Source organism: Hyla sarda, chromosome 10 (genome assembly GCF_029499605.1).
Source record: "Hyla sarda isolate aHylSar1 chromosome 10, aHylSar1.hap1, whole genome shotgun sequence".
Taxonomy (NCBI): domain Eukaryota; kingdom Metazoa; phylum Chordata; class Amphibia; order Anura; family Hylidae; genus Hyla; species Hyla sarda.
This window is the reverse complement of record NC_079198.1, coordinates 52,277,446-52,291,909: the sequence shown is the minus strand read 5'-3', so window position 1 is coordinate 52,291,909 and position 14,464 is coordinate 52,277,446. Positions and strand designations below refer to the sequence as shown.

Sequence of the window (14,464 nt, the reverse complement as noted above, 5' to 3'; positions counted from 1 at the left end):
GAAGTGATGATCTGGACCCCTGATCTCAACATCAATAAGTCTGTCTAGGATTACATGAAGAGACAAAAGAATTTGAGCAAGCCTATATCCACAGAAGATCTGCCAAGTAACTTGACAAAAAGTATGCAAGTGTACCTAAAAGAATTGATGCTGTTTGAAAGGCATTTTGGGGGGTGAAGCAGGACCTGTTCCCACATATTAGGATTAGGAAGATGGAAGAGGTGTGGGGTTAGAATGTTGGGAGAGAGAGGACAGAGTCTCATTTACAGACAAGATATTGTTATATATCTCTAATATAAGGCAGGTGTTGGGCCAGATAATTGGAATGATAGAGGAATTTTGTAGGTTAAGCATAAACTGAGCTAAAACAACTTTCGTGCCTCTTGATAGACAGTTTACCCATGAGAAATTAACCCCTTAAGGACGCAGGACGTAAATGTACGTCCTGGTGCGGTGGTACTTAACGCACCAGGACGTACATTTACGTCCTGTGCATAACCGCGGGCATCGGAGCGATGCCCGTGTCATGCGCGGCTGATCCCGGCTGCTGATCGCAGCCAGGGACCCGCCGGCAATGGCCGACGCCCGCGATCTCGCGGGCGTCCGCCATTAACCCCTCAGGTGCCGGGATCAATACAGATCCCGGCATCTGCGGCAGTGCGCGATTTGAATGAATGATCGGATCGCCCGCAGCGCTGCTGCGGGGATCCGATCATTCAGAACGCCGCACGGAGGTCCCCTCTCCTGCCTCTGTTCGGCTCCCGGCGTCTCCTGCTTTGGTCTGTGATCGAGCAGACCAGAGCAGAAGATCACCGAAAACACTGATCTGTTCTATGTCCTATACATAGAACAGATCAGTATTAGCAATCATGGTATTGCTATGAATAGTCCCCTATGGGGACTATTCAAGTGTAAAAAAAATGTAAAAAAATGTAAAAGTAAAAGTTAAAAAAAAGTGAAAAATCCCCTCCCCCAATAAAAAAGTAAAACGTCCGTTTTTTCCTATTTTACCCCCAAAAAGCGTAAACATTTTTTTTATAGACATATTTGGTATCGCCGCATGCGTAAATGTCCGAACTATTAAAATAAAATGTTAATGATCCCGTACGGTGAACGGCGTGAACGAAAAAAAAAAGTCCAAAATTCCTACTTTTTTAATACATTTTATTAAAAAAAATATATAAAAAATGTATTAAAAGTTTTTATATGCAAATGTAGTATCAAAAAAAAGTACAGATCATGGCGCAAAAAATGAGCCCCCATACCGCCGCTTGTACGGAAAAATAAAAAAGTTAGAGGTCATCAAAATAAAGGGATTATAAACATACTAATTTGGTTAAAAAGTTTGTGATTTTTTTTAAGCTCAACAATAATAGAAAAGTATGTAATAATGGGTATCATTTTAATCGTATTGACCCTCAGAATAAAGAACACATGTCATTTTTACCATAAATTGTACGGCGTGAAAACGAAACTTTCCAAAATTAGCAAAATTGCGTTTTTCGTTTTAATTTCCCCACAAAAATAGTGTTTTTTGGTTGCGCCATACATTTTATGATATAATGAGTTATGTCATTACAAAGGACAACTGGTCGCGCGAAAAACAAGCCCTCATACTAGTCTGTGGATGAAAATATAAAAGAGTTATTTTTTAGAAGGCGAGGAGGAAAAAATGAAAACGTAAAAATTAAATTGTCCTTAAGGCCAAAATGGGCTGAGTCCTTAAGGGGTTAAAGATTCTTGATGAAGGGTTTCAAGGTTTCTTGAGGATATGTGTAAATAAACATCCTTTATTCAAAAAAAAAAAAAGATTAAAGTCAAGTAAAAAAAATTTGTTTAGATTGACCATAAGGTATGGTGGATAGGATAAGCTTATTGAAAAATGGTTGGCTATCCCTTTCTATCCCGTCCTCCTATCTCGACCTCCTATCCTGACCTCCCATCCCGAACCGTAATATGTGTACCAGGTATTAAAATATGCCCAGCCGTATGGAAGTTATGTGGGAACATACATTTCCCATTGATTTGCATGGGACTTTAAACAAAAACCCCGACCCTCACAAATGGGGGTAGTTAAGGGTTAAATTAACTATTCTATATTTTAAGTGGACATATAAGTAATATGTGACCAAGTATTATCGAAATATCTCAAGCCGTCTGGAAGTTATGCAGTAACATATATTTCCCATTGACTTGTATGGTACTTTTAACAAAAACCCCGCCCCTGGCAAATCGGGGTGAGTAAGGGTTAAATCACCAATCTTATGTTTGTTGTAGACATATAAGTAACGTGTGCCAAGTTTCATGTTAATATCTTTAGCCGTTTGGACGTGATGCTGGAACATACACACATACATACATACATACACACATACACACACACACACACATTGAGATATATATATATATATATATATATATATATATATATATATATATATATATTTATATAGATTAGGCTGCTTTATACTTACATAATCATGTTTTATAATTACCTTGGGAGTCAGGCTGACAGTCGGGGAGGCGGAGCCTGGGGTCCTCTCTGCACTGGGCCACACCACCTCTTTCTGCCTACGTCTTACAGTTGAAGTATAAAGCAGCCTAATGTATGCCTAGAATATGCTTGTGAAGCCCTAGTGCGTGGTGTGTGCAGCTTCACTAAGCATATTCTTGGTCACAGTTGCGCTGCATACATTTTTGATGGAGGATGGAAGAAGACACAGATCGATTCAAACTTTAAATTATGGCTTTCTTGAAGGAGGAAAGAAAGGAATGAGGCAGAAGAGTTAGGGAATATGTTTAATAAACCCTGTTTTCTTTTTTGTCTCCTTTTCCTCTTCTTCCTTTTCCTCTCTTCAATATTTCTTTAGTATGGTGGTAATAGTCTGCTGTTTTTTCTGTTGGGTATTCTTTGGGACGGAAAGAGAACTTTATATTTTACTGAATCATTGATGGGCTTTAATCCCTTAAAGGGGTACTCCGGTTGAAAACCTTTTTTTTATCAACTGGCGCCAGAAAATTAAACAGATTTGTAAATCACTTCTATTAAAAAATCCAGTACTTGTTAGCTGCTGAATACTACAGAGGAAATTATTTTCTTTTTGGAACACAGTGCTCTCTGCTGACATCATGAGCACAGTGCTCTCTGCTGAAATCTCTGTCCATTTTAGGAACTGTCCAGAGCAGCATATGTTTTCTATGGGGATTTTCTCCTACTCTGGACAGTTCTTAAAATGGACAGAGATGTCAAAAAGAAAAAAATTTCCTCTGTAGTACTCAGCAGCTAAGAAATACTGGAAGGATTAAGATTTTTTTAATTGAAGTAATTTACAAATCTGTTTAACTTTCTGGCACCAGTTGATGTAAAGAGTACCCCTTTAAGGACTCTCCCAATTTGGCCTTAAGGACTCAGCAAATGTTATTTTTACATTTTCGTTTTTTCCTCCTTGCCTTCTAAAAATCATAACTCTTTTATATTTTCATCCACAGATGAGTACGTGAGCTTTTTTTTTTTTTTTGTGCAGCCAGTTTTCTTTTGAAATGCCATCACTCATTTTACCATAAAATGTAGGGCACAACAAAAAAAAAATACTATTTGTGGGGGGAAATTGAAAAGAAAACCACAATTTCGCAAATTTTGGAACATTTTGTTTTCACGCTGTACAATTTATGGTAAAAATGGCATACTTTCTTTATTTTGTGGGTCAATACAATTAAAATGATACCCATGATTAAATACTTTTCTATTATTGTACCACTTAAAAAAATCTTTTTAAGCAAATAAGTGCGTTTAAAATCCCTCTGTTTTGCTGACCTATAACTTTTTAATTTTTGCATATAAGAGACAGAATGAGGGCTAATTTTTTTGTGCAGTGATATGTACTTTTTATTGATAACACATTTGCATATATAAAACTTTTAATAAATTTTTTATAAATTTTTGGGGGAATAAAATGTTACAAAAAAATAGCAATTTAGGATTTTTTTTTTTTTTTAACATTCACGCCATTCACCTTACAGGATAATTAACATTATGTTTTAATAGTTTGGATATTTTCGCACACGGTGATACCAAATAGGTTTATTCATTTATTTATTTTTTACACTTTTTGGGGGTAAAATGGGAAAAAGAGACAATTTAGATTTTTATTGGGGGGGAGGGGATTTTTTTTAAAACTTTTTTTTATACTTTTTTTTTACTTTTATTTTTACACTTTAATAGTTCCCATAGGGGACTATTTATAGCAATCACTTGATTGCTAATACTGATCAGTGCTATGCATAGCCCCTTAACCTCTTAAGGACCCAGGACGTATGGGTACGTCCTGTGTCCCGGTCCTGCGATATAACGCGGGGTCACACGGTGACCCCACATCATATCGCGGCGGGCCCGGCGTCATAATGAAGCCGGGACCCGCCTCTAATAGCGCGCGGCAATGATTGCGGTGCCGCGCTATTGACCCGTGCGGCTAAAAATGAAAGTGAAAGTTGCCGGTTAGCTGAGGGAGCTGTTCGGGATCGCCGCTGTATAATCGCGGCACCCCGAACAGCTGTACTACAGGAAGAAGGTCTCTTACCTTCCTTCCTGCAGTCCGATCACCGATTGAATGCTTCAAGCCTGAGATCAAGGCTTGAGCATTCAATCGCCGAAAACACTGATCCATTCCTATGGAGATGGATCAATCAGTGTAAAAGATCAGTTAATGCAATGTTATAGCCCTTTATGGGAGCTATAATATTGCATAAGAAAAGTGCAAAAAAATCATTAACCCTTTCAATTATCCCTTCCCCTAATAAAAGTTTGAATCACCCGGCATTTCCAAGAATAAAAAAAAAACTGTGTAAATAAAAATAAACATATGTGGTATCGCCACGTGCGGAAATGTCCGAATTATAAAAATATACTGCTTTTTAAACCGCATGTTCAATGGCGTACGCGCAAAAAAATTCCAAAATCCAAAATAGCGCATTTTTGATCACTTTTTATATCACAAAAAAGTTAATAAAAAGTGATCAAAAAGTCTGATCAGAACAAAAATGGTACCGATAAAAACTTCAGATCACGGGGCAAAACATGAGCCCTCTTAGCGCCCTGAACACAGAAAAATAAAAAAGTTATAGGGGTCAGAATATGACAATTTTAAACGTATAAATTTTCCTGCATGTATTCATGATTTTTTTATGAAGTGATACAAAATCAAACCTATACAAGTAGGGTATCATTTTAACCGTATGGACCTACAGAATAAAGATAATGTATCATTTTTGCCAAAAAATGTACTGCGTAAAAACGGAAGCCCCCAAAACTTACAAAATAGTGTTTTTTCATAAATTTTGTCGCACATAGATTTTTTTTTCCCGTTTTACCGTAGATTTTTGGGTAAAATGACTAATGTCATTACAAAGTAGAATTAGTGACGCAAAAAATAAGCCATCATATAGAATTTTAGGTGAAAATTTTAAAGAGTTATGATTTTTTAAGTTAAGGAGGAAAAATTGAAAATGAAAAAACGGAAAAAGCCCAGGTCCTTAAGGGGTTAAGGACTCAGCATTTTCCAGTTTTTGCATTTTCCTTTTATCCTCATCACCTTCTAAAAATCATAGCGCTAGCACATAAAATTCCACATGATGGCTTATTTTTTGTGCCACCAATTCTACTTTGCAGTGACATTAGTCATTTTACAAAAAAAAAAAATCCACGGCGAAAAAAATAAAAAAATTAATAGTGGTTCCGAGCGCCATCTTCACCGGGGAGGCCTCTTCTCCGCGCTTCGGACCCGGCCCCGGAATAGTCACGTTGCCTTGACGACGACGCAGAGGTACGTTCATTACCAACGTCCCTCTGCGTCATCGTCAAGGCAACGCCTCTATTCTGGGCCCGAAGCGCGGAGAAGAGGCCTCCCCGGTGAATATGGCAGCCCAGAACCACTATCCCACCGGACGACCTCCCCACCGGACAGTCCTGCAGCACCGGACCAGCGCCGAGCTGAGGTGAGTACAGAACTAAAGGGGGTGAGAGGGGGCTGGATGATGTCGAAGGCCGCAGTGGTCTTCAACCTGCGGACCTCCAGAGGTTTCAAAACTACAACTCCCAGCAAGCCCGGACAGCCGATGGCTGCCCGGGCTTGCTGGGAGTTGTAGTTTTGAAACATCTGAAGGTCCGCAGGTTGAAGACCACTGTATCAGACATTGACAAGCGGTGATGATGATGACATGTGGTGATGATGACAAGGGGATGATGAAGGGGGGGGGGAGTGTGGGATTATGACAAGGGGATGATGAAGGGGGGGGTGTGTGGAATGATGACAAGGGGATGATGAAGGGGGGGTGGGATGATGACAAGGGGATGATGACAAGGGGATGATGAAGGGGGGTGGGGATGATGACAGGCGGTGATGATGAAGGGGGGATGATGATGAGGGTGTTAATGACGGGGGTCTGGATGATGACAGGGGGGGGATTATTTATTTCCCACCCTAGGCTTATACTCGAGTCAATAACTTTTCCTGGGATTTCGGGGTGAAATTATGGGCCTCGGCTTATATTCGGGTCCGCTTATACTCGAGAATATACGGTATATAGGTTTGATTTTGTTGTACTTCTGAAAAAAATCATAACTACATGCAGGAAAATTAATATGTTTAAAATTGTCATCTTCTGATCCCTATAACTTAATTTTTCTGTGTACGGGCCGATATGAGGGCTTTTTGCGCCGTGTTCTGAAGTTTTTATCGGTACCATTTTTGCATTGATCGGTCTTTTTTATCGCTTTTTATTCATTTTTTTTTTACGAGATAAAAAGTGACCAAAAATACGCTAGTTTGGACTTTGGAATTATTTTGCACGTATGCCAATGACCGTGCGGTTTAATTAACCCCTTCATGACCCGGGGGTTTTCCGTTTTTGCACTTTCGTTTTTTCCTCCTTACCTTTAAAATACCTCAACTCTTTCAATTTTGTACCTAAAAATTCATATGAGGGCTTATTTTTTGTGCCACCAATTCTACTTTGTAATGACTTCAGTAATTTTAGCCAAAAATCTACAGGGAAACGGAAAAGAAACACCATTGTGCGACAAAATTAAAGAAAAAACACAGGCTTCCGTTTTGACACAGTACATTTTTTGGTAAAAATGAAACCTTATCTTTATTCTGTAGGTTCATATGATTAAAATGATACCCTACTTATGATTTTGTCGTACTTCTGGAAAAAATCATAACTACATGCAGGAAAATTTATACGTTTAAAATTGTCATGTTCTGACCCCTATAACTTTTTTTTTTTGCGTGTATGGGGCAGTATGAGGGCTCATTTTTTTCGCCGCGATCTGAAGTTTTTAGCGGTACCATTTTTGTAATGATCGGAGTTTTTGATCGCTTTTTATAAATTTTTTCATGATATAAAAAGTGACCAAAAATACGCTATTTTGGACTTTGGAATTTTCTTACTCATGCGCCATTGACCGTGCGGTTTAATTAACTATGTATTTTTATAATTAGGACATTTCCACACACGGAGATACCACATATGTTTATTTTTATTTACACAGTTTTTTTTTTATGGGAAAAGGGGGGTGATTCAAACTTTCATTAGGGAAGGGGTTAAATTATCTTTATTCCCTTTTTTTTCCACTTTTTTTTTGCAATGTTATAGCTCCCATAGGGGGCTATAACACTGCACACACTGATCTTTTACATTGTTTAATGGTTTCTCATAGGAAACCATTGATCAATGATTCTGCCGCTTGACTGCTCATGCCTGGATCTCAGGCACTGAGCAGTCATTCGGCGATTGGACAGCATGGAGGCAGGTAGGGACCCTCCGGCTGTCCTGTAAGCTGTTCGGGATGGCACGATTTCATTGCCACTAAGCTAACCGGCATTAGTTTACTTTCACTTTAGACGCGTCATTCAACTTTGAACGCCGTGTCTAAAGAGTTAATAGCTTTTGGCCACGGGTCCCGTGCCCGGCCCGACCTGCTATGACGCGTTATAGAATGGGAGCCGACCCATGACGTACATGTATGTCATGGGTCGGGAAAGGGTTAACGATATATTTTTATAGTTCGGACATTTACGCACGCGGCGATAACACATGTTTATTTTTATTTACACAGTTTTTTTTTTTATGGGAAAAGGGGGGTGATTCAAACTTTTATTAGGTACGGGTTAAATGACCTTTATTAACTTTTTTTTCACTTTTTTTTTGCAGTGTTATAGCTCCCATAGGGGGCTATAACACTACACACACTGATCTTTTACCCTGATCCCTGCAAAGCCATAGCTTTGCATGGATCAGCGTAATAGGGGGTTGATTGCTCAAGCCTGTAGCTCAGGCTTGGAGCAATCAAACGCCGATTGTACGCGACAGAGCAAGGTAAGAGGGCCTCCGCTCGTGTCCTAGCTGATTGCGACATCGCGAATTTATCGCGATCGTCCCGATCAGCCCAACTGAGCTTTTGTAAGCTTTTACTTTCGTTTTCGGCAACTTTGATCGCCACGTCTGAAGGGTTAATAGCGTGTGGCACAACAATCTGTGCCGCGCTCTATTAGCCCAGGGTCCCGGCTGCTATTGATCAATAGCAGCCGGGACTGACCCAGCGTGACCCCGTTTTAATCATCGGGATCGGGCGCAGGGCGTACAGGTACGCCCTGCGTCCTAAAGATGATAGGGCATAGCATTGATCAGTGTTATCTGTCATCTTCTGCTCTGATCTGCTCGAGGGAACGTGCCAGCTTCAGTGCATAAAGAGGGAAACACATCATCATGTAGCAATTTCACATATCCAGTGGTCTACATGATGATGCATTTCCCTCTTTATGCACTGAAGCTGGCACGTTCCCTGAGTTTTTCCAGCAGGATGCTGCACCACCACATTATGGGTGTCAGGTCCGAACATTTCTAGGTGAACAGTTTCCTGGAAAGTGGATTGGTCCTCGTGGGCTTGTTGAATGGCCCCCAAGGTCTCCTGATCTGACCCCCTTACACTTTTATCTTTGGGGTCATCTGAAGGCAATTGTCTATTCTGTGAAGATACGAGATGTGCAGCACCTGAAACTAAGGATACTCGAAGCCTGGTCACCACCCATTTTGAAAAGTTCCCCCCCTCACATAAACTAATGTGCCACAAACAGGAAGTTAATATCACCAACCATTCCCATTTTATTAAGGTGTATCCATATAAATGGCCCACCCTGTATATACATCCTGGTTTGATCATGGGATAGTTGGAGAGATGGATGCTGGTAGAAGGTATCAGATCTCTTGGGCAAGATGGGGAATTTCCAGAGAAGAAGTGTTGAAAGCATGGTTAAGAAAAATCTAATAAAAAGTGGGGAGTTGCACAGAAAGAAATATTATGATACTATTGGAAGAGGTATCAGGATTATTGGTGCCACAACAGGCCATTTATAACAATGAGGATGGATGTGGAAGAGAGAACGATTATGGTTATTTTACCCTTTTTTTAATTTATTTATTTTTTCTATTTTTTTTTTCTGCTTCTCTCTTTTTTTATTTTCTATGGGCAAAAGGTGGGTGTGGTGTTGATTATGGAGTTAGGACCCTAGCCAAATGCACAGATGTAAAACAATTGAGGGAAGGAGATGGGAAAGTTAGGTGGTTTGATTGATGTATTACTATAATTATCTCTTTTGTTTAACCCCTTAAGGACTCAGGATTTTTCCATTTTTGCACTTTCGTTTTTTTCCTCCTTACCTCCTTATCATAACCCTTTCAATTTTCCACCTAAAAATCCATATTATGGCTTATTTTTTGCGTCGCCAATTCTACTTTGCAGTGACATTAGTCATTTTACCCAAAAATGCACGGCGAAACGGAAAAAAAAATCATTGTGCGACAAAATCGGAAAAAAAACGCCATTTTGTAAATTTTGGGGGCTTCCGTTTCTACGCAGTGCATATTTCGGTAAAAATTATGCCTTATCTTTATTCTGTAGGTCCATACGGTTAAAATGATACCCTACTTATATAGGTTTGATTTTGTCGCACTTCTGGAAAAAATCATAACTACATGCAGGAAAATTTATACGTTTAAAAATGTCATCTTCTGACCCCTATAACTTTTTTATTTTTCCACGTACGGGGCGGTATGAGGACTCATTTTTTGCGCCGTGATCTGAAGTTTTTATCGGTATGATTCTTGTTTTGATCGGACTTTTTGATCACTTTTTATTCATTTTTTAATGTTATAAAAAGTGACCAAAATACGCTTTTTTGGACTTTGGAATTTTTTTGCGCGTACGCTATTGACCGTACGGCTTAATTAATGATATATTTTTATAGTTCGGACATTTATGCAAGCGGCGATACCACATATGTTTATTTATTTATTTTTTTACACTGTTTTATTTTTTCATGGGAAAAGAGGGGTGATTCAAACTTTTATTAGGGAAGGGGTTAAATGACCTTTATTAACACTTTTCTTTTACTTTTTTTTTGCAGTGTTATAGGTCCCATAGGGACCTATAACACTGCACACACTGATCTCCTCTGCTGATCACTGGCGTGTATTAACACGCCTGTGATCAGCATTATCGGCGCTTGACTGCTCCTGCCTGGATCTCAGGCACGGAGCAGTCATTCGTCGATCGGACACCGAGGAGGCAGGTAAGAGCCCTCCCGGTGTCCGATCAGCTGTTCGGGACGCCGCGATTTCACCGCGGCGGTCCCGAACAGCCCGACTGAGCAGCCGGGATACTTTCAGTTTCACTTTAGAAGCGGCGGTCAGCTTTGACCGCCGCTTCTAACGGGTTAATACCGCACATCGCCGCGATCGGCGATGTGTGGTATTTGCCGCGGGTCCCGGCCGTTGATTAGCGCGGGGACCGACGCGATATGATGCGGGATCGCGGCGCGATCCCGCTTCATATCGCGGGAGCCGGCGCACGACGTAAATATACGTCCTGCGTCGTTAAGGGATTAATAAAAAGAAAGATATTGTAAAAATGTTGCATGCATGTTGTTTTTTGCAAAAGCCTTTACGCTTTTAATATTAGTAACATAGTAACATAGTTCATAAGGTTGAAAAAAGACCAGAGTCCATCACATTCAACCTATATCCCTAATAAGTCCCTACTGAGTTAATCCAGAGGATGGCAAAAAAAACTCATACTAGAGGTAAAAAATTCCTTCCCAACTCCAAATATTGGCAGTCAGAATAAATCCCTGGATCCCTATAATTCTAATATACATAACCAGCAATGTTCTTACTAACAAATAATGCATCCAGACCTCTTTGAAATTCTTTTACAGAGTTCCCCATGACCACCTCCTCCGGGAGAGAATTCCACAGTCTCACTGCTCTTAAAGTAAAGAACCCCCGTCTGTGCTGGTGTAGAAACCTTCTTTCCTCTAAACGTAGAGGATGCCCCCTTGTTATAGATACAGTCCTGGGTATAAATAGATCAAGGGAAATATCTCTGTACTGTCCCCTGATATATTTATACACAGTTATTAAGTCTCCCCTAAGCCTTCTTTTTTCTAAACTAAATAACCCTAATTCTGATAATCTTTCTGGATACTGTAGTCCTCCCATTCCCCGTATTACCCTGGTTGCCCCTCTTTGAGCCCTCTCCAGCTCCACTGTATCTTTCTTGTACAATGGTGCCCAGTACTGTACACAGTATTCTGTGTGTGGTCTGACTAGCGATTTGTATAGTTGTAGAATTACTTCCTTGTCATGGGCATCTATGCCCCTATTGATGCACCCCATGATTTTATTTGCCTTGGCAGCAACTGCCCGACACTGGTCACTACAGATAAATTTACTGTTAACTAAAACTCCTAAGTCCTTTTCTATGTCAGTAGTCCCAAGTGTTCTCCCATTTAATACATAATACCAGGCCGGATTTTTCCTCCCCATGTGCATTACCTTAAATTTATCAGTGTTGAACCTCATCTGCCACTTCCCAGCCCAAGCCTCCAACCTATCCAGATCCATTAATGAATATATTAAATAGGACAGGACCCAATACAATACCCCTGTGGTAGCCCACTAGTTACAGTCACCCAATCAGAATAAGTACCATTAATAACCACCCTCTGTTTCCTATCACTGAGCCAGTTACTTACCCACTTACACACATTCTCCCCCAGCCCCATCCTTCTCATTTTATGCACCAACCGTTTATGTGGAACCGTATGAAATGCTTTGGAAAAATCCAGATATACGACATCCAGCGATTGCCCCTGGTCCAGTCTGGAGCTCACCTCCTCATAAGGTCAGGTGAGCTGATCAGGTGAGTTTGACAGGACCGATCCCTCATAAAGCCCTGCTGATATGGAGTCATACATTTATTTGTATCAAAATATTCCAAAATAGCATCTCTTAGAAAACCCTCAAACTATTTACATACAACAGAGGTTAAACTAACAGGCTTATAATTTCCGGGGTCACCTTTTGTCCCCTTTTTAAATATTGGCACCACATTTGCCATGTGCCAGTCCTGGGGAACAGTCCCTGTAAGGCTAGGTTCACACTACGTTTTTCAACTACGGTTCCCGCATACGTTTTCTATCAAAAACCGTATGGGAAAAAACGGATGGAACAGTATGGGAAAAAGTAAACCGTATGCGTTTTTAAACAGTATACTGTTTTAAAAAGTGCATACAGTTCTGTCAGTTTTTATAGAAAAAAAAAACCATACGTTTTAGAAAATGTTGTCCATTTTTAATGGGCGGGGTCTTGGGTGGGGACTTTAGTATTCAAATGCGCATGTGCAAAAGTAAAAACGTGTACGTTTTTCCCGCATGGAACCGTATACATGTGCGTTTCCCATTGACGCCCATGTTAAAAAAAACGTATGCGGTTGCAGTACAGTTTTTAAACCGGAGTCAAAACCGTGGTTGACCACGATTTTATCTCCGGTTTAAAAACCTTACTGCAACCGCATACATATTTTTTTTTAACATGGACGTCAATGGGAAACGCACATGTATACGGTTCCATACGGGAAAAACGTATACGTTTTTACTTTGCACATGCGCATTTGAATCCTAAAGTCCCCACCCAAGACCCCTCCCATTAAAAATGGACAAAATTTTCAAAAACTTATGGGTTTTTTTTCTATAAAAACTGAGGGAACTTTATACACATTTAAAAACAGTATACTGTTTAAAAACGCATATGGTTTACTTTTTTCCATACTGTTCCATCCGTTTTTTTGCCATACGATTTTCTTTAGAAAAACGGATTGAAAACAGTATGGCAAAAACGTGGAGCAGACCCCCCCCCCCCCCCCCCTGGCGGTCAGAGGCAGAGTCCTGTTGCAGTACTGCTAGCTCTGGAATGGCATCCCCCTCATCTGCCAACCGGGCAAACTTGTTGGGGTGTGCCAGTTCAGGACTAGCCTCCCTGACACTTTTCCCTCTACCCCGTTTTCTAACTGTAACCCAGCTAACTGCCTGACTGTCCTGCCCCTCCGTCCCACTATCTTCCCCACCTCTACACCAGAGAGTGCTTGCTCAGTGAGCAGGAGACTCCTCTCCATGTTGTCCCTGCATCTCAGTGTTGCCAGTTGCTCCTCTAGATCCAGGATATGGGCTTCCAAATGAACAACAATATCAACAACACACCCTGCACAACAATATGCACCCTCAAACTGCTGTTCAAGAATTGCATACATTGAACAGGATGCACACCTGACTGCATGTTCCAACATGGAGGCCATCTAATTATGGGGATTTCACAGATTAATCGCCAACAACAGACAATAAATATTACAAATTAATTCTCTGTAGTCCTTGAGTTAAAGTCTCTACAGTATAAGTAAAGTAACACTTACAGCGATCTCAAACTCCTGCTTTCAAACTCTCAGAATTCTAACTCTCTTAGTAATACCACTCTTTGCAAGGCCCACTCACAGACAGAGCAATAATTATTATTTTGTTGACAAAATGCAAATTTATCAAGCAATCAGTCAAAATGTAAAATAAAAAGTAAATATGCTAGTTTGATGGTTCAGTGTACATATTTACCTTAAAGGGGTACTCCAGTGTGGAACATTTTGTTCAGAACGCTTGCAGCCGACATTCTCCCTCCCATAGACATGAATGGAGGAGGCATGGCATGACTGCACGAGGGGCCGGCGTTCTAAACAAAAGCCGGGTGCTGCGGGAGATCGCGGGGGCCCCCAGCAGTGGGACCTCCGTGATCAGACATCTTATGCCCTATCCTTTGGATACCCCTTTAAAACAAAAGAACCCCTTTAAAGCAATAGTATTAATACCACTTTATTGGAAGAATGCTTAAAATGCTAAAGTTAAATATAGTTTATTAAAACACATACCCAGTCTCTTGAGTGAAGAATACCTGCTGATGTCAGATTTAATGGCAGATTCATAAGAAGGTGGTAGGTGGGAGAGGTTATGAAATGACCGAGAGGAGGACATGGTATTATATTTTGTGGAAGAAGTTGGAAGTTGAGTATTGTTAATCCGGTAGT

At 40.4% G+C, this 14,464-nt stretch overlaps 1 protein-coding gene across 3 annotated transcripts in view; it reads right to left on the bottom strand.

Annotated features, from left to right (window-relative positions):
* SHISA7 (shisa family member 7) overlaps nt 1-14,464 on the bottom strand; it is a 199,540-nt gene that overhangs the window by 15,867 nt on the left and 169,209 nt on the right. For all 3 annotated transcript variants that reach the window (XM_056541617.1, XM_056541616.1, XM_056541615.1), the window contains one exon: nt 14,309-14,464. In XM_056541617.1, the coding sequence (XP_056397592.1) occupies nt 14,309-14,464 (156 nt within the window). The remainder of the gene's footprint in view (nt 1-14,308) is intronic.